This window comes from Neltuma alba, unplaced genomic scaffold (genome assembly GCF_004799145.2).
Source record: "Neltuma alba isolate B1F8T4 unplaced genomic scaffold, ASM479914v2 tig00012097_pilon, whole genome shotgun sequence".
In the NCBI taxonomy this organism is placed as follows: Eukaryota; Viridiplantae; Streptophyta; class Magnoliopsida; order Fabales; family Fabaceae; genus Neltuma; species Neltuma alba.
The window spans coordinates 265,288-287,098 of record NW_021636654.1 but is presented as its reverse complement, the minus strand read 5'-3'; the positions used below and the strand labels follow the sequence as shown (position 1 = coordinate 287,098).

The 21,811-nt window shown below is 33.8% G+C and overlaps 2 protein-coding genes across 6 annotated transcripts; one reads left to right on the top strand and one right to left on the bottom strand.

The window, feature by feature from the left end:
• Positions 1 to 498: 498 nt before the first annotated feature.
• On the bottom strand, positions 499 to 21,110 carry LOC114722576 (ethylene-overproduction protein 1). 5 transcript variants are annotated; one of them, XM_028908640.1, is made up of 5 exons: positions 20,423 to 21,110; positions 3,595 to 5,640; positions 2,531 to 2,822; positions 2,125 to 2,434; positions 499 to 1,255 (listed from the first exon to the last, which is right to left on the bottom strand). In XM_028908640.1, the coding sequence occupies exons 2-5, from the start codon at positions 5,598 to 5,600 to the stop codon at positions 1,026 to 1,028; spliced, it is 2,838 nt and encodes a 945-aa protein (XP_028764473.1). In that variant the 5' UTR covers positions 5,601 to 5,640; positions 20,423 to 21,110; the 3' UTR covers positions 499 to 1,025. The 5 variants fall into 5 exon arrangements, with proteins under 5 accessions (XP_028764473.1, XP_028764474.1, XP_028764475.1 ...); XM_028908641.1 differs by lacking the exon at positions 20,423 to 21,110 and adding an exon at positions 5,712 to 6,088 and having other exon boundaries at positions 3,595 to 5,642; XM_028908642.1 differs by lacking the exon at positions 20,423 to 21,110 and adding an exon at positions 5,712 to 6,088 and having other exon boundaries at positions 3,595 to 5,611.
• LOC114722628 (uncharacterized) lies at positions 9,372 to 10,448 on the top strand. Its single transcript, XM_028908705.1, has one exon. It carries the CDS (start codon positions 9,372 to 9,374, stop codon positions 10,446 to 10,448), a length of 1,077 nt encoding a protein of 358 aa, XP_028764538.1.
• Positions 21,111 to 21,811: the final 701 nt, after the last annotated feature.

Sequence of the window (21,811 nt, the reverse complement as noted above, 5' to 3'; positions counted from 1 at the left end):
TTTTTCCCAGTTTGAGCAATATCCGATTTTTCCCCTCAACCAGACCGGATCAGAGATCGGTTCACTGGTTTTCCGGTTGAGCCGTCCGATCCGGTCCGGTTTTTTCTTCATTGCAAAAAAAATCTTATATTTAAAACTGAAGGAGTATTATCTTTTTATGTCTATTTTTCTCATCCAGTAAACAACATATAGACAAATTTCAGGGTTAACTCCTCTTCATGTATGCTAAGAAACTTTTATTTTAAAAAAAATGCTAAGAATATTAAATTATGCTGCTATAAATTACAATCGTTTCATGAAAACTTTTACTTGTTGATCTCATATGAATAAGACGCTTGGTTCGGATTAAAAAAATAATAAAGAATAAGATGTTTGGAGATTAATTATTAATTAAATACTAACTAATTTCTATATAAATCTATAAATGTTTGACAACACTCGAACACATTCACGAATCACGAGTAAATAACCCATAAAAAGAAGCCGACAAAGAGAAAATTGTGTTTTATGCACGAGAGAGAGGAGTGAATTGCATTTAAAAAAAAAAAGTTACAACATTGAGTTTGCTCTTTCAAAATTAAGGCGGCAAAATATCTAAATCGAAGACTTGCTAATAAATGGTCATTTCATGTACATGCTTCGACTAACTGAGGTAACTTATCACCATTCTTGCTGGTGTGGTATAAATGAGCAAAGCAGTAACAGTTCTCCGCACTACTTGAACCATGAGCCCTCAAAACCACAACCCCATTACATGTATTTACAATCTGTCTCGTTCCTCTACTTCCCATTCGGTTTATATTCATTAACCACCTCAAGTCTCAACCTTTTCTTTTCCCTTCTCATTCTGCTTCCAGAAGGCAGGCCTAAGAGATATAGACCCATCATTTCTCAGGAAACAGAAACCAATAGATAAAACCATACAGGTGATTACCAGGCTTTCTTGTGTTAGCAACACAGCGTGGCAATAACAGGCTTATCCACACATCCAACAGAGAGAACATGATTACTGATCTCTAATTCTCTCACGTCTGCTCTTTGATTCGCTCCTGTGCTTTCTTACGAAGCTCGATCGTCTCAGCATGGCCAGGATCGAGACAAAGGGCTGCTTCACAGTCTCGCACTGTGGAAACATAATCGCCCATTGATTCATAAAAAGCTGCTCGAAGATGTAGTAGTTGCAGGTCTGGCTTAAAAGCAATGGCCCTAGTAAGCTCCTCTATTGCTTCAGCTTCCTTATGATCATCCATCAAAACTAGTAGACATGGCTCCCAAGTTAGAACATAACATTCTGTAGACAATGAGACATAAACTACCACGATTGCAATGCTCTGTTGTGATTATTATAACAACTAACCCACTTATAATACTCCCATAGAGCATCACATCATTTTTCCATGCAATTAATTTTCAATACTAATAAGAAAAGGGAGAAGCGCCAATACTGTGTTAAGGGAAGAGATAAGATCACCTATGTGATGGTATTCTAGTTACGTATGATTAATAGCTTATGAAACTGGGATCCAAGAATTTAATTGCCAGGTCAGATACTAAGAAAGAAGAAAGACTATGAAACTCAACCACACACATTGCAACAGCCTATGATAGCTTTTCACTTTACAAAGTTTGTAATTTACATACTGCATAGCAACAAAGACCCGTGACCACAGGCAACAATCAGGGTAGCAGGATACCATCATTTATAGGGTAATAACGTGGACGAACAATTGGGCTCTTGGCAAGAAAAAAGTTGGAAGGTAAAGACAACGGACAGATCACACATAGGAATAAAATTTGTGGTGAAACAAAGGGGGAATAAGTAGGGAGTGAAGAACTCCTATCAAGTATATCTAATTCATTAGGGAAATATGTTATCTTCAATCAATCAGGTTGCTCCAACTAATCATGTGGTTTTTCAAAACAGTGAAAAGGAAATCCTTTGGTTGTAAGATCAAGGAAAATCTGGGACTCAAATTAAAAAAAAAAAAAACATTATGGACATTACAGTTGCAGAAGAAATGAATAGAAGAGCTTCCAGTCACAACCAACATTTCTCCCTTCCTAGTCACATCACAAAAGGAATAAAGTATCAAATAAACAAAAGATCAGTTATACAGAATTTACCTGCTGCCCTATATCGGTAGGGATATGTTCTTAAGGGATCCAACTGTGTTGCCATGCTAAGATCACTCTTTGCCATGTCACGGTCACAATATTCTGACCGTTTCTCATAGGCTGATGCATTGTTCCGTGCTTTTTCTATTAGCTTTGTCATCTCATCATATGCAGCTTTACGCTGATTTTTAAGATAATATACCCGGGCTAGACCTTGATGTGCTCGTGTATGCTTGATGTTTAAAGCATTCATGTAGCAGTCAGCAGCAAGGTCAAGCTTATCACAATCTACATAGACACTTCCAAGATTATTTAGTGCCTACAACGTAAAAGGATGGCCAAGGACAAATACACTGTTTCAGCACTGACATCAAGTTAAATACATTTAGTCCGCAAAAATCACAACAACACTCACTTGTCCTTTTCGAAGACCGTCTGAAGGGCATCTAAGAGCTTCCTCCAAAAGATGGATGACATACTTTGAAGACTCTGGATCAAGACTTGAATCTGCTAACGCATAAGCTTTAAGAAAGAAAGCTTCAAATGATCTTTGGATAGAAATGGACTCTTCAGCCTTTGCTAATGCTTCTTCCCGATGACCAGTGTCATACAATATCCATCCTTCATAAACAAGCCTTTCGTGCTCAGAAGTAGAATAATTTCTAGCCAGTCGCAAGCTGCGCATGGCTGCCTTCTGACAATTTAGCCTGAAAGATTCAAACGTGTCAAAACCCACCATAAAGAGGATCATGCATTGGGACTATAAAGGACCAAAAGATTTATACAAAAACAGAGGAAAAATAGATAATCAAAACTCCCAAGCCCTATCAATAAGACAGAATTTGTGCTTAGAAACTGACACACACTTTCTCCTAGTCTTTCAAAGGAGATATAAGTTCCCAATCGATTCACGTTATAGCTCAAAAAGCATAATGACAAATTGAAGCAACTGGCACACATTAAAACTTATAATTGCAAAAACAGAGCAGAGAAGTGTCTCTGCTGCAAAGAAACAGCTCAGCAGCACTAGCGATCCAACTGTGTTTTTTTTGTAGTAACTTCCGATATCAATCAATTTCAGTAAATTACTCTGACTTCCCCTAAGAAATTCTGAAATCACAAAACCTTCCTTTCTTGATGTAAAGATACGCAAACTTCTTTTCAAACGACAAGACACCCAAAATACCCTCAAGGATCAAATGGATTTTTTTTTCATGAAATGCATATTTTATTAATACTTATATACATATATATTTCATCAACTTTCATTTCAATGTCCTTTATTTTTCGAAAGAGAAACGCATCTAGATCATGCATCCCAACTGTTAAAACAGAAAGGCAGTCCAATGAAAACAGTTCCATTATCAGAAGATACTTGCCTAGGAGAAGTTTAGAGAAGTCAAACTAAAATTTATATCAAAATCCATTCATATAACACAACAGAAATATATAATCTAACAAATGAAGGGCTTGACTCACCGTAACAGAAGGAGAGATTGCCGAAAGCGCAAAAGACTTTTTCCTGGGTCATTCGCTAACATATGGTGTACGACAGCCAGAGAACCAATGTCATCAACACAGGACCATCGGTCATATAATTGCATCCAGCAATCAGCCTGACTCCACTGCTGAACAATAGGGCTGAGGAGTTCTACCAAGTGATCACCATGCATATTCCCATGGAACATCATATAGTCCGGATCCAATGTCAAAAGTGCTCGGATATCCCTCAGGGCTCCTTCATAATCCCCCATGGCAATTAAGAACCAAGCTCGCAATTCAAGACAATCAGGCAAAACCTTGAAACCAATTATCTTATTGATTTCGGAAATGGCAGCTCCAATCTTGTTCTCCTCCAACAAAGAAACTGCCCGGTATTTGTATGGAAATGAAAGAGTAGGATCGAATTCAGTTGCAGATGTCAAGTCTGCCATTTTCTCCTTCCCAACACAATACAAAGATCTTTCCTGATACATCCAGCCAACAGGTTTATAATCTGAAATGAGGGAGTTCATCATCTTGTATGCCGAATATTTGTGACCTCGCTTATATTTAGCCCTTGCAACACCCACTATAGAATAAACATGCCCTGCCTCTGCTGCCTTTTGAAACCAACGCTTTGCATCTTTGTATTCCTTTCTCTGGAGCATAACAATACCTAACTGATGAAATGCAAGTTGCTTCTCCCAGCGTTCTACTGCACATTCTCCTAATCTCTCTAGAAGCATCACCGTCATGTTTGACTTCATCTCTTCCTCCATTGCAACTAGACTTAAGAAATAATACAACATAAAAGATGCATGCCCTGCCACAGCTAATCTATCTCTACCCTCTGGACTACAAAAAATCCTCATAAAATGTGGACTATGGATCGAACTAGGAAGCTCTCTAAGAAACACCTGCAAGCAAGCTGCAACTAGAAGATATGAAGTCTCCTCTAATCCATATTCAATCAGTAACAATGCATCATCCATATCACAAACCAGAGATGCTAAATGGGCATCACAGGCAGACTTCATCTCCTCGCAACAAAACTTGTTAGCCAAAGAGAGAAGCTCAAGAACAATGTTTGGGGGGAATTGACTTAACCTTTTTGTTCTACTGAATATCTCAGCAGCCTTCATTGCCTCTGCAGAAATCCCATTCTGTGAAAAATTTATCTTCTCTCTTCTTGACTCTATAAAGCCACCAAACAACATTGTCTTGAATGGCCTTGAGAGGGATGATATATTGTACCTTCTACACCTAATTTCAGTGTCTCCGATGATAAATGACATATCACTATCGTCTTCCTCGGAAGTTGAACATTCCTCATCATCCATTGAAGTTTCATTATCGACCTCTTCTCGAAAAGTACGAGGCATCCGAGACGTACACGTACAAGGATCAAATACTGGTTCGGGGTCATATCCCGGCTGTAAGGTTGCTCTAGGACACTCAACGTTTCGTCCACAACAATTCATAGCAGATGATCCAATAAGCTCATCCTCTCTTCTTTCATACCTTAGCCAAGAAGCCAAGACAACCTTAGAATGCACATCGACGGCGTGCTGTCTTGCTGACCTAAGGCTCCGCCGGAACAACTTCGGATCCGACAACCCACGAAATATTGCGTGTTGCTCCAAATACACCTTGGATTTCTCGAATTGAGGGCAAGTCTCGATTCTTCGATATAAATCGGCTAGAGTTTCGAGAAAATCAACGGGCTTGAGACAGGGTTCAATTTGGGGTTCTAGAACATCGGTCATGGGTAATCCATAAGGCAGAAGACCCTCACCGAGGATGTCAGCAATTGTTGTCGTGTTCAGATTCCTAATCGATTTGGACCGAATGGATTGGGCTCTGAGGTGGCCTTGAAGATGCTGAATAAGCTTGTCGCCGCCGGCTGTGGCGGTCGGAGCATCACTCACAGCGTAGATCTGAGTGCCCTTGCACCCATCCATTATCTTCAAACTACGCATTGTAGCGAAGATATTATGCTGCATCTTCTTCCCTTCTTGAAAACAGTATAGTTCAATAGCTCAACCCTTTAAAAAAATATTCAAACTTCAATTAAGATTGAGACATTGAATAAAAAAGTTCGAAACCTAACTCACATATCATTTCAATCAGCCGATTTCACGGTGACGGAAGCAAATTGAAATCGGTCTACACCGACAAAATGGTGGAGTTGTCCCAAATGTTGCTTAACTCAGATTCCCGGCTCTCCTGTTTTGATCTTCCTCTGGATTTGATTTTCCGAGAAAATGGACGGAAAGAGAAACTAGGAAATCCGGATGTAAGACGAAATAAGGATGAAAGAAGGAGCATCGCCAACCAGAATGTTGAGGTGGCGATGAAGGTGGCCGTTGAAACGGCCGCTCACGTTTTCTCTCTCTACTTTTTTCTCTTCAACTATGCAGCTCCATGATCTAATTATAAATGTCAATTTCTCACCTTTACGAGGTTTTGCTAAATTTTACGCGTCTTCGTATGGTTTCACATTTCTATGTATAGAAGATACAGACAAGAGAGAAGAAGAAGAATATTATTACTACTCTTCTACTGTAATTATTTAAGTGTTTAATATTAATATTTCTGGCTAATAAGATTGAGTTCGTCTGTGTCTTCCTGCTCCTTACGTGTCAGTGGGGCGCATGTCCTGAGGAGGAAGGGTTCATGTTTCACGCCATGTCCTCCAAACTTACAGTAAACCCATTATTGTTAATTATTTGCAGTTAGCTCTCTGCATCTCTTACCAATCTGCTGACCCGCAACTCTCGGACCCGCGGAAGAAGATGAAAGATTTTTGGGGATTTTTACCAAAATGCTATGAACAGTAAAATAAAATACCAAAATGCTACGGCACGAAAAGATATTACCAAAATGCTACACTTGAAATTCATCACCAGGAGATGAATTTATAAATTTCATCTCGCCCAAAACAAGCTCTTCAATAAAGTGGGAAAATTTGCAAATTCATCTGGTAGAGATGAATTTGTAAAGTTCATCTTTGAGTGATGAACTTCAGAAAAAGTATTTTTGTCTTTTTCTCCCCATTTCTATGCGTATAAGCATCCTTTCCCGTACGAATCTCTCAGAGCCACTTTTGTCTAAGTCAAAAAAGCAACCGAACTCTTTGCATGCGTCTGAAACTGAGAAGAATATTAAGTCATCTCATCTCCCTTGCCCATGAAGCTACAGTAGCATCGTGGCTTGCTATATATTTTGCATCTCCTCTTATGCCCATGAATGCATCTGAATCGTCCGAGCTTTACTTATATATTTTGCATCTCCTCTTATGCCAGTAGCCCATGAATGCCTCTGAGTCCTCCGCATGTTGAGCTTGTGTTCCCACTTCATGTATTCAGACTTCTCTCTTCTCTCTCATCATCTTACTCTCTCGTTTTATTAGTTGCTCCAGCCTCCTCCGTTCCTTTGCTGTCTTGTTTCTCTACTCTCACTTCTAAACATTCGACACATACTTTTACTACTGCTGAGGGTATGTTATTTCTTTTGTGTATTTTTATTTTGTCATTATAATATTTAATTTGATTTTCTTCTTTATTTTTTTATTTGATAAACTATTATTTTAAATCTCCAGGTGCTAAGTGGTGGGTTGAACAATTTCAAAAATCTATACTCTTAGGCGCCTCTTATTTTGCTGGTAAGAATCCTCTATTGTATAGTTTTAAGATCTCAAGATTTTGTTTTGATCTTTATTACCCATTTAGTCCTATTTATAAGGCACTTTTAGTATATTTCACACAATTAAAAAACCGTTAAAATAATTTCACATCCACTATCTCATAATTTGATTATAAAAGTAACACTAATCAAGCACAAAAATGTATATTTTCATCAAGTATTTTTTTTTCAAGAGTCAGATCTGTTATGCATGAAAAGAATTAATGGCATAGGGGAAAAAAAAGAGAGTAGAAGAGGTTAATAACAAAAGGAATGAGTAGGGGATAGTGGAAAGGATGAATAGAGAGAGAGAAGAAGTGGAACATGCGGGAATAATAGCATAAGAAGAAGACAAAATTGAAGGACCTTTAGCACTGGATAAAGGAGTAAAGAAAATGTACCAATTGTGTAAATAACTTAATAAGGATAATTATGTATGTTTGTATTAAAAATTATATCAAGTGCCTTATATATAGGATCAAAATTTACACTCTCTCTGTCTTATAAATAAAACTAGAGGAGTATCTTTTACGTATATGATTTTTTTAAATGAATATATAAGAAAAAAATTCATAGCTTTAACTTTTTTTCCCATATTATTCCTTATTTGCTATCAATTTTAATAATTTTTTTGTTTTACTCGATCTTGATAGGTGTGTATTAAAGTAACTAACAATTAAAAAATTATTAAAATAAATGAAAAATTTTAGATATAAAAATAAATCTGAATAATTTTATTCATTTAATTATTTATTGTTTTAAAAAACCAAGGTTAAGAGAAATAATTATAAAAATTTAAATTGTATTTAATGAAATCAAGTAAAATATGTTTATTTACATTTAAACATATTTATAAAATATATATATATGGGGTAAAACAATTTATAAAATTAAAAGTAACAAAAGAGATGTTTGAAAACAAGAGAAAATTTCAATTAGAATAGAATAAAGACAGATAAAATTTAACTATTCGCTAAGGGTGTTCATGTAAATGAATAATTTCATTTCATTGTGTTTAAATATGTAAGATATTTTAGCTTAATAATAAATGATTTTGATTTGATTTCAATAAATTTTGTTATTATTGATAAGAAAAAGATTATAAATTTTTTTAGTACAAGTTAAGGAGATTATAAAAAAGATCTATTCAATGGAAGCATCATAAGAAAAAATTGTAGGGATTTAGTTAAGGGTACTTTAATATTTTTAAATTTATATTTTAGTATTTGGTCCTTATAAATAATTATAATTTTTAAGATCCTTCTCAATAAATATTATTTTTCTAGGTCCTTCCCCCTAATTTTTTCTTAAAATAATATAATGTTTACCTATTTACTAAATATTTTGGATAAAATAATGAGAATAAAATATAATATAAAAGTAAATTTTTATTAATAAGAAAATAGGTGGCAATATTTTGTTAAACCTTTTTCATTAATAAAAATGAATATCATAAAAAATTTAATTTTTAAGAATCTATAGTATACACAGATTTGATATTACTTTTAAAACTATTAGAAATTTAATTAAAAGGTACAGAATGAATCAAAATAGAATTATAATACATATATATATGAATATTTTTTTTAGCACTAAACTTAAACCTATACGAACTATGCATAGGAAACGATGATTTCTGAGTCTTTCTATTTTCAAAGTTTTGTCTTCTCCCAGTTGTACTTAATTAATGATTATAATGCAATATTTAGGAAATAGAATGGATCATAGAAAGGAGTTCATATATATATATATTTGCAAATGGACGAATTTATAATGGCCAAGCCGGTACAATATTTGAGTCCAACAACGTGAAAATAATCAAAGTTGATGAAAATATTACATTGGACAAATTGAAGCAAGTTATTGGACAAAAGTTACGACTTCCTCCCAGTCAAATGGTGACAAATCTAGTATATAGATATCCTACATGCATAAATCCACCACAATACCAAGCATGCAATTTGGAGGATGATGCAGATATAAAAGAAATGTGGCAAGTCAGAAGAAGATTTTCAACTCAATTGACATGTGCAGAATTGTATGCCAACATATGTAATTTTTTAGATTATGGTCATGTAGAATCACAACCAATGGATGATTGTGTAGGAAATACACTCCTGTTAAGTAGCAATGAGGTGAACATTATGGAACAAGGGTCCATGTTCAGCAATGACATGGAAAATTTTCAACCATTTGAACCACCCATAGATGGTGGCAACAATGGACCATCATGCTCTCTTCCTCAAATAGAAGACATTGTGGATGAATTTGAGGATGAAGATGAATATGATTCATATTTAGATGCTAGTAGTGGGAGTGATAATGATGACAACGATAATGAATATGATGATATGAACGAGCAGAATGAGCTTGCAACTGCTTTCTTATTGCAAATTCACGTCGAGTCAGCTAGAGCTCCTGAGTTTAGTGAATTAGATAATATTCTAAATGTTGGGGATAATGAAGAATTATATATTGGAAAAATGTTTAGCAATGTCCGTGTTCTAAGACGTGCAGTGAAGTTATACTCTGTTCAAGTTCATCATACATTTAGGGTTCACTATTCATGTAAAAAATATGAAGAATATCGTTGTATTAATTATGGACAAAATTGCAATTGGAGAGTAAGGGCTTGCAAGAAAAAAAGCAGAAACTTTTGGGAGATCACGAAATATGGGGGCCCTCACATATGCTTGAGTACATCATTAACTCTAGACCATCCAAAATTAGATGCTGATGTTATATCCTCTTGTATTGTGGTAATGGTAACTGACAAGCCAGATGTGAAAGTGTCACAAATTATTGAAAGGATGCAATCCATATTTGGTTACACTGTATCATATAGAAAAGCATGGAAAGCAAAACAGTTAGCAGTTGCGATTGCTTTTGGGAATTGGGAGATCTCATATTCCTTACTCCCGAAGTGGTTAGCCGCAGTTCAACACTTCATGCCTGGATCATGCATACATTTTTCAAATAAACAATGCCCTGAAGTTAGTACAAATGATCAACCAGTTGAAATGTTTCATCGTGTTTTTTGGGCATTCAAGCCATGCATAGATGCATTTCCTCACCTCAAGCCTATTGTACAAGTTGATGGAACATTCTTATATGGAAAATACAAGGGCACGTTGCTCATTATAGTGAAATTTGAAATTGTTTCTTAAAAGATGAATTTTTTATATTGATTTCTAGAAGATGAACTTCCATTACAAGTATGATGAAAGATATCGAATAAATTATTCTTTTGTGGATGAATTTTGGAAATTTTTCACTTGAAAATGAATTTCGCATATAACATTTTAGTAAATCTTCTTAAAGTATAACATTTTGATAAAATTTTTTTACTGTTTATAGGTCAACAGTAAAAAAGCTTGCATTCTTGGGAAGGATGATTGAGACGTATGGGTAAGGCAAAAAATTTTTTTTTTAAATGTGTTATCAGTCTTGGGAAGAATGTATCATTTTAAAATTTTCTTTTTAATTTTAAAAAAATATTCAGATATTCATATGGAATGGAGGCAGAAGAGGACAGAATGGCTTAGGGGCTCTTAAAATTAATCTATCAAAGATGAACTTCTAAAATTCATCTCCACTAGATGAATTTGCAAATTTTCCCACTTTATTGAAGAACTCGTTTTGGGTAAGATGAAGTTTATAAATTCATCTTTTGGTGATGAATTTCAAGTGTAGCATTTCGGTAATATCTTTCCGCGCTGTAGCATTTTGGTATTTTATTTTACTGTTTATAGCATGTGGGTAAAAAAGCCAAGATTTTTGTGGCTTTAAGCAACCAAGCAAGCGCGTGCGATTAAAAGGGCTTTTAATTATTTCGATGATTTGCCTCTCGCTTTTTAACTAGATTCATTGTCCATCATTTGCGTGCTCCTTTAACTTCAATTAATGATGGTCATGGGTCCCTGCGAGTCTGTTGTGCGGTGTTGTAGTCATCCAAATAATTATTACACATAACTTATTTAAAATTAACAAAAATTATCTTCATAGTCATAAAAGATGAAATTTAAAATCCCTCTCCAAATTTAGTCATCTTACTACCTCCTGTTCTTAATATAAGATCTTATTTTATTTTTATGTTGGTCTTAAATATAAAATATCAATTTACTTTGTCTCTCATATTTATATATTTTTTTCAAAGTAGTCCTTCTAATAATGGTAATTCTAACCAATACACTTGATTAGTAATGATATTTTAGGAAAGACAACACCTATTTATAACAAATAACTAACTTAACTTATTTCCTTAATTTTCTCAAATTAGTCAACTAGTTTTTATAATTAGGACCGGAGGTAGTATTTAATTTCAGAAAAGTGTCAACAAAAATCTAAAGATGATTTTAAAAGACTTCATTGTGCAAATGCAGTAGCATTAATTCATTGTGAAAATATTCTAAGTGATTAATAAAACATAACACTAATTAATTAATTCTAATGTATTTTCACATTCATATTTCAAGCAAAACCCTTAAATTTAGCTTTCGTTCTCATAGCGGGTATGCCCAACGCTCAGAGGTGACATGGCTTCCCCTCCATGATGCACAAACCTTTCCATACCGAATCAAGCCTGACTTTTGGCCGGAAAAAAACAAAAGAGTTGCAAGCCTGGCTCCCTCATGATAGTTTATTGTGTATGCACGTCTCTTTGCGCAACGTCAAAGTTTCATGCTTGTTAATATGTGTACTATATATGTGTGTAGATATGTTCATCTACACCATTTATAAAATATTATATTTCGTTTTAATTATAAAACCTCATTTATAATCTATGAATAAAATATTATAATTAGGATTAGAAGTAATATGTTTCAACATGTTTCAACAAAATAAAAAATATCTTAAACCTTATTGATTCTATCTTAAAATTTAATAACTTTTTAAGTTTATTTCTATTTAATATATACTTTATATTTAATGACTTGTTTTCATAAAAAACTGAACAAATGGTATAATTGTATATTCATATGAAAAAATTAGAGCATCTTTGGAAAGGTTTATAATTGACTTTTCAATTGTGATTTATGAAATATAAGTAAATATGTGAGAGGAGTTTTGTTTTGACTTACATGAAACGAACTTATAAGTAATTTTAATCGTGATAACAAATATGGCCTTAATAATTATAAATTGGACAAAAAAATACTTTATATATATAAGTATTATGCATCAATTGATTTACTAGCATTGACAAGATAACTTTTTGCCCAAATTCAATCACAAGTAACGTGAATTGCTTCAAACGATTGAACTTATTATATGATCCTCTTTCGTTTATTAATGAAACATTAATAATAATAATAATAATAATAATAATAATAATAGTTGTTGTTGTTGTTGTTGTAATTGACTTATCTTTGTTCATTAATAAGTTTTCAAAAATAAATTTTGACACTAGAGAGCTTAGCTTATTAATTGTCTTAATTTGAGATGCCTTAGTTGTTTCTGTCATTAATAGATGTACTTACTCCATTAAATGCGTTTATATCGTTCATTGTATCTTAGCAACGTATTTGCTATATAAAAGCCAACATAGTGTTTCTCCGAAAAGAAGCAGGCTCGGATTAGGCAACAAGAATCAAGATCATCTGAAAATTCTTAAATTCTTCTGTGAATATTTGAAATGGAAAAGTTCAGGAGAGTTAAAAAGTAAAATGACTCGGGGGGAAAAAAGATAAAAAGAAGTTCAGACAAATTAAAATTTGAAAACTCATCAAAATCTAGTTATAAAGGTCTAGTTGCCCTCGTGAGGGCATTAAATTTTGTTAGTTATAAAGATTTAATCTTTATACTCCTCCAATCCTTAATATAAAACTTATTTAACTAATTTAATTAGATTAAAGAAGTTAGGTAAGTTAGTTAATTATAAGAAATGTGATATGTTTTTCCTAAAATACCACAATCATCTTTCTTAATACCTCCTTCTTCCTCTTCTACTTGATTATGATTAAAGGAATATTCATATGAGTAATTTAGAGAAAATTAATAAATACGATAAATGGATCTTATATTTAGGATCAAAATCAACTCAACAATTGGGTCATATATTAAAGATCGGAGGAGTATTATTTTTGTAAGTTACTTGTGGGTTTTTACTGCAATCATGGAGATCTTTAAAATTTATCAACCCTATTTGATTCTTTTTGCCAACCAACTCTATTTAAAAATTATGGCTAAAAAAAGCTCTCTTCGAAAATTAACCCAAAAAATTTTAATCCTATTCTTATTCAACTCATTGTTTAAAAGATTTAAAGAGCCGATGTAGGGAATTTTAAGTCATGGCAAGGAAGAACTGTGTTATGAGTAGTGCTTATAACTCAAATCATAATTTTAAAAATAAATTTATAATATATAAAAAAAATTGTCTTAATTTACATAAAAATAGTTTTTTGAAGTACTAACTCAGGTCCTTAATATAAAATTTTGTTTAAATTTTATTTTGATCGTAAATATAAAATCTCAATCTATTTTGTCTCTCATATTTATGTATTTTTTCCTAAGATAGTTCTTGCAACAATGATAGTTCTAATCAATATACCTGCTTAGCAAGAATATTTTAGAAAAAAATACTCATTTATTATAAATAACTAATTTAAATTTTTTATTTATTTTAAATTAGTTAACTAATTCTTATAATTAGGACTGAAATTAATATTTTTTAAGATTATGGTTTGACAGGCAGACGCCGGGGGAGCGCGTGGGAGGAGAAAGCGGGGGACGTGGAATGAAATGACACATTACTCACCTACGTGCACGTAGCTCTTATCACACAGTCCCCTGTGTGGGAGAGAGAGTGAATGAGATCAGATCACATCAAACGGATTACTTGGTTTGCTGGGTCCCTCTTTTTCCCTCTCCCTCTGTCGAAATCCTACTTCCCTGTGGGCCCCGACAATTTGGCCTTTTAGGCCCAATGGCCCAATACCATTATTGATTCAAGCTTCAATCAAGCATGTAATCCTATTGGCCGACTCCTTTTTTCCTCCTCCGAGGCTTTTATCCCACTCACAGATGAAACCAGCAGACTGTTGGCAAGATAAAAATGAAAAACGTGAAACAAGCAGATTATGAATAATATTTGTAAATTATAAATAATACGACTTTTAAGTTCATTGTGTAGTTTTGCCTCATTTGTTTTGACATATTAAAACTGCATGTGTCTTTTTATTTTAAAAATATACTCCTCCTATTTAACTAATTTGATTAGATTAAGAAAGGTAGGTAAGTTAGTTAATTATAAGGAATATGACATATTTTTCTAAAACACCATAGTCATTTTTCTTAATATCCTCCCTCCCTCACTTATTTGATTATGGTTAAAGGAGTATTCATAGGGATAATTTAAGAAAAATTAATAAATATAAGAAATAGATCTTATATTTAAGACTAAAATTAACTTAATAATTAGATCCTATATTAAGGACCGAAAGGGTGTTGTTGAAATATAATTAACAATTAATTTCTTAAATTGCTCATTAAATTGATAATTATTAAAGAGTCAAATAAACCAAATTTCTTGAAACTTTAGGTTGAATATAGTATTGAGAAAAGGGCCGGGGAGCTTCATTGTGCCTTCGGCAGCAGATAATTTTTTTTTAAAAAAATAAAATTATAATAATGTTGGGGGATAGGAGAGCATATATACGTGTCATGACAGCATTTCAGAGACAACATCACATTCTACAGTTTGATAAATTAAGATCAACACACCAAACATTGTGGGGGAAAAATTCGGAATCATTGAGCACGTAATTCAACCTTGAAAAATTTCCTCAAAAAATCCCAAGGCTCCTCAAATCTATTTAAGGGCTCAGGTCTTTTTGAGGAATAAATTTTTGGATATCTCCACAATATAACTTATAAAATAGAATATACTTATTTTTGTATATTTTTTTACCAATTTTCCCTTCGATTTTTGATCCTCTACCTTTAAAAAAAAAAAAAAACAAAGCACGAGCACTTTCAGGACAGCATTTAAGTGGGTGTCTGTCTATTATGAGGACGGACCGTACGTACCTATGCCTATATATTCACTCATTTATGCCAATAATTCAGTTTTTGGGGTTTTATTTAAAGGGAAAATGACAGATAAAGAAGCTCTAAAATGTGAAATGCCAATTTGGGAAGCTAAGGAAATGTAATTACCCATAGGGAAGTCCTTCCCAAATTGGGATTTTGAAATTCAGTGAAATGACAAAAATGCCCTTTGTTCTTTTTTTAAAAAAAAAAAAACCCAGCCCCTCACCGGTGGCCGGCGACCGGCGACCACCGCCGGCGACTGGCCTCCGGCGGCCGCCGACCGCCTCCGGCCACCGGTGTGGTGGCTGCCGGTGAAGGATTTTTGTGACAAGATTTTTTTTTTTGAGAATAGGATAATATTGGTTCAAAGTGGCGGGGGTGGGATTTGATCCCACAACCCCTTGGCCACTTGGACCAACAAAAGGATGGCCATTGGGCCATCAAAGATTTCTTAACCTTATAATGCAAACAAAAATATAAGTTAACTCTTTTACTGTGACTCCAGCTCGTGACAACAATTTATCTGAGGATGACAAGTCTTAATTGAGAAATAACAAGTCTAAATTTGATATTAACAAAGCAACTTTTCCTTATACATAACATAGCAGCATGTGCATTAATTAAAAATGATCATAATTTATTTAAAAATGACACGTCTTTACTATAAAATGACAAGTCTAAAATTGATATTAACAAGGCAACTTTTCCTTATACATAACAAGAAATAGCATCTACGTTAATTAAAAATGACTATAATTTATTTGAAAAAAACACGTCTTTACTGGAAAATGACAAATTAATCATAATTTATTTAAAAATAACACGTCTTTGTTGAAAAATAATAACAATTTATTCGGTATTTCTTGTTATGTATAAGGAAAAGTTGCTTTGTTAATATCAAATTTAGACTTGTTATTTCTCAATTAAGACTTGTCATCCTCAGATAAATTGTTGTCACGAGCTGGAGTCACAGTAAAAGAGTTAACTTATATTTTTGTTTGCATTATAAGGTTAAGAAATCTTTGATGGCCCAATGGCCATCCTTTTGTTGGTCCAAGTGGCCAAGGGGTTGTGGGATCAAATCCCACCCCCGCCACTTTGAACCAATATTATCCTATTCTCAAAAAAAAAAATCTTGTCACAAAAATCCTTCACCGGCAGCCACCACACCGGTGGCCGGCGCCGGTGGCCGGAGGCGGTCGCCGGCCGCCGGCGGTGGTCGCCGGTCGCCGGCCACCGGTGAGGGGCTGGGTTTTTTTTAAAAAAAAAAGAAGAACAAAGGGCATTTTTGTCATTTCACTGAATTTCAAAATCCCAATTTGGGAAGGACTTCCCTATGGGTAATTACATTTCCTTAGCTTCCCAAATTGGCATTTCACATTTTGGAGCTTCTTTATCTGTCATTTTCCCTTATTTAAAAGGGAAAAAAATTAATTCAGGTTTGCATGTTCTGCTGCTTCTTATCTTGCCAGCTCAATTAATAATGACTTCCCAGTGATCCTGCCTGGATTCAGTGGTCTTTTAAATGTTTACAATTTTAGGCCCAACAACATGCCTCACAAGTGTCCCCATGCTAACTCCAAGTTTCCATTCCTTCCTTTGCTTTTTACCTTCCTAGCTGGGAGTTGATTGCTCAGTGGACCATTAGGAGCTTTCACCTCTTAATTTCTGTCACTTTGTTTTTTTATACAATATGTATGAATTCATATATCAAGTCAGTCACAAATATTCTGTGATAGCAATAAATAAATATAAAAGTTGCATTCGGGGGGGAAAAAAGAATGAAGAATAAATTAAATAGATTTTATATGCGATCTTATCCAATCCTTCTGGTCTGCTTTTCATATTCGCACTCAACGTAGTAATCCGTGCATAAATATCCAGTTTGTATGGCACTTTCTTAATGATCTTGTTTGAGTGTGTGGGAGCCATTTGAATCTCGAATCCGCCAGTTGATTCGTTTGATGCTCGAGCCGCACTGAGATCACTTTTTGGGCACCCGTCTCTCTCCATCTAAGATGCCACTCATCCAATTTTTAATACAAAATTTATTTAATTAATTTGATTAAATTAAAAAAATTAGATAAGTCAGTTAATTAAGTTAGTTAATTATAAAAAAATATGACATATTTTTCTTAAAACACTATAATAATCTTGCTTTTATATTCAATAGAGGTATTTTAAAAACATAAAAAATAAAATAGATTAAGGTCTTATATTTATGACCAAATCTAACCTCTTAATTAGCTCTTATATTAATAATTATAGGTAGTATAGTGTAACAGAGATTAAAGAAAATAGTTATGTTATTGCAAGTATTTGTTAAAAATATGTGTTGTTTTTTTAAAAATATCCTATCAATCATTTGCGATAGAATTATTTCTTCATGAGAAATCTTTTAATATGTGCAATTAATATAAATAATTTGAGAAAAATTATAAATTTGAGGGATAAAATAAATTAAAATTTATATCTAGGATTTAAATATACTCTCTAACTATCTTTTATATTTAGAACGGAAAAAAATTGCATATATAAGATTTTTTAAGGGTAAAACTGTAATTTTATTTTTCAATTAGAAGGAACAAATCGAACTACCGACTTTTTACCTAGAAATTCCATGCCACCAATCCACAAACTCATTCCCAACTAACACTTTTTCCTATATTTTTTTTTTTGGCCTCAATCACTTTTTCCTATTGACATGTTTAACCTCTATATGTTAAAAAAAAAAAAAAGATAAAGCTGATCTGCCAGTGATTTTTCCATAAAATATTTATAAAACACTGATCAAAATATATTCCCAGTGATTTTTCTTTTGGAAAAAAAAATCCCCAAGTAAAATACAGAAGCAGAACACACAATCTTGTGCAAAAATGCCAAACTACAAGCTTCGGCCCAAAAGCAAACATTTTGTTTTTAAAAGGGAAGTGGGTAAAACAGTAGCAAATAGGCCCATATACCCATCATTTGGACTCATTAAAGTGCATCGTCTTACTAACAAGCAGGATATCTTCATGTTCTTACAGTTACAATACGCTTCTCTCCCGTATGTATTGAACCAATTATGTTGTTGTTGAATCTTTTTCTCTTTCATGTAATTAAGACTTTCTGTTGAATATCTATGTCGGTTTTGTGTATCTCTTGAAATTTGGAAGAGAATTATCAGTCCCAAAAGAAACAAGAAGAAGAAGAAAACTTGGACGAGAATTGCAGTATGCTGCCTTTCTAAATATTTTCAAATTTTGTCGTAGTTTGTGGTGGCCAAGAGTGGTGTTTAACATTAGTATTCATTAGTACTGTTCACCATTATATTGACCTCGTCGGAGGATTGGGTAATGAGTAATAACTGCCAAATTCTAAGCCAAGCTTAGGGTTTCACTTTTGAGAGCGTCCGAGGTATTACATAGGGAAGAAGAGATTCGAAAACGAGAGAAAGCATACCATTATAATCAAGGTTCATACATAATTTTCATGAGTAAAGCAATATATATATACATATGAGAAAGTGCAAGAAGCGATTCCGAAGAATCAATGTATTCTAACACAGATGGAAAAAATAAGCGTAACACCAAAGAAGGAAGCTCTAGTAAGAGCACACAGTGCAGCAAGAAGAAGGCTTTCATCACAGTCCCGTATGGAGGATTGGGCTGTGAGCCACACACACTTGTTCAATGCAATTTTTTTTAACCAGCACACTTCAATTCAATTTAATGCATCCACGTGATGCAAATTGATTTAACAATTCATCATAAGATCAATGTTTTCAAAAAGAACGTTGGCAAAAAAAAAAAAAAAGTTTTCCAAAAGAATAGATTCTCCAACTAAATTTTAAGTACATATTCACGGTGAACAAGGTTACTCTCATGTAACCTAAACGCGAAGAGTTAAAATCTTAAAAACTTTTTTTTTTCTGCTTATAAGGGTAAGGCCATGTACATTTGTCTCTCCCTAAATTTCACCTGGTAGAAATCTTATGCACTGAGCCGCCCTTCTATGTATGCGCATTACTTAGCTTCATGCAAATTATTATATAATTTTGGTTTATTATTTCTCTTCTATTTTTGTCATATGGATTGGAGGATCACCCAAACCTTGGCTGCACGCTCAAGATTGATATAACGTTTTTAAAATCATAGTATTGGCTGAACGCAGGCTTGTATAGAAGGAAGTAGTGATCAAAATGTTTACAGCCTCAGCCGAATTCCCACTCAAATTGGTTTCTTTCTTCAACTTTGAAGTTCGCTCCATTACAGAACCGAGTAAGTTACGAATTTTATCCCCAAGTGTGTATTGAATATATAGCTTTTGGTCTCAAAAAATTAATAAATGCATAAATTGATATTTGAAAAGAAAAATTGGATAGTTGTATGCTTGCTACTTTTTTGTCAGGTAATCCAAAAATGCTGGAAAAATTCACATGTTACATGCTTATATTCTCAATTTTACGTGAGATTTTCTACATTCATGTATTATTCATGAAATAAAAAACGCATAAGATGGTGGATTTTTTAAAAAAAAATAGAAGGCAAATACTAATGGCACGAAGTTACCCATAACCAGGGCTGTACTCTTCACAACCTCCCACATATAAGAAAGTTTTTCACGCCATTTAGACTACAACGCTATTGGTGTATATATATAAGATGATGACTTAGCTGAAAGCAGTCATCCGATTTTTATATCTACTATTTTTTCGTTATATTAGGAGAGTTCGAATTCTTGATCCATATTTATTCACAAAGGCGTCATCCATCCCACGTTACTTGAAAAATCCATATGCATATTCTTTATGAATCAAAAAAGTTCAATAGACGAATCTGATGAAGCTTATTAAGGATTTTTTTCGCCCCCTCAAGAATAGTAACGGAGAAGATATCTTTCGAAGAAATTTCCAAAAGATGCTTTCAAGTCTGGGTGTACATTGTACAAGTAAAATCCACGAAAGAAAAGAAGACAAACCAGTTTCTCTCATATGATCTCGATTCATCATGGGCAAATCAATCAGAGCAGAAGCTTGCAATAATAAAGAAGAAGGCTTCAGAAGCCAATCTTGGACTTGGATTTATCACTGTAGTTGGGTAAGAAGGCTGTCAGTTTCTTTCTCACGTCTTATTTGAAGTTTCAATAATCACGATGAACACCAAAACATCGAATCTGGTATTGTAGATTCGATCTATAAACACATCGCTATATCATATCAAACCAGTCCTGATGAATTCTTATGCAGCTATTGTACATGACTCAGACCAACAATTTCTGGAAACCCAGTTGGAAAGATATGATCTTTCTAATTAAGAATTCAAAAATATGAAAATCCCAGACAAAGTGGGAGACTGCCGTGGCTACAGGCTAATTAGTGCAATTAAATACACACATATATAAGTACTTACACAATCTAGTGGCTGTTTCATAGGCAGAATAATTAGCCCCATGGATCTAAGCCTCTCCTTTCTGTGAGGGCCGGTGACGTAGTCGCTTAGTGAAAAGCAGAGCGAGCATGAGAATAAAGATGGCAAAAGACAGGAGCAGAACCAGAAGCCAAATCTCACCATCATGAGCAAATTTGGGGTTGCTCGACAACTTCGCTTCCTGCCCTTCTTCAGACTCGCTTGGGACCATGGAAGCTGATGAGGGAGACATTATTGATGGTGCTTGTTGAATTAAGGGAATTTAGAAATGAAGATGAAGAAGAAGGAGGACATTAATATATAAGCAAGTTGAGGGTGCTTGGAGCTTTTAAAACGCCATAGTAGTCGTATTGAAACTGAAAAGGGAAAGAGAGGGGGCTTTACAAAGGAACAAGTAAGGGGAGAGCCAGGACATGAAGCCATAGGTCCAGAGTTTGTTGTCAGCTGCGTCTCCATGTGTCGTCTAGTTTAGGAGATAAGCATCTTGCACGAGGTATGTTTTTTATTGGATCAAACTGCATTCAGTATTTCAAAATATTTTCTTAATACATCCATTATTTCAGGGTATTTTATGATGTATCTAGTATCTCGAAATATTTTTTAGGTGTGTCCAACAGTTTGAAAAAAAAAATTTTATGCTAGACACAGCAAAAAAATATTTTTAAGTATTTGACACACCTATAAAAATACTTTAAGGTACTGAATGTATAAAAAAATACTCTATGATATTAAACACACGTAAAAAAAATATTTCAAGATGTTAGATATACCATAAAATATTTTATGATATTGGATGCATTGGAAAAAAAATATTTTGGGTACTAAATTCACCTTAATAATTTTTATTTGCGTTTGGTGCTCTTGTCTAGCTGTGTGACATATCACATCTTGGAGCAGTATATTGTAATCCTATTAATAATTATAGTCAGGGTACAATTTTGTTCCTTTCATCGAAGGCCAAGTATCATGCAGCTAAACTTCTAGATTTCAAGCCGTTGTCAGTTAGGAGATATAGAGTTTTAGTTGTATTTCCTTATCTTATCGTAAAAGCTAAGCATTTGAGGTCACAAAGAAGGGGAAATATTACG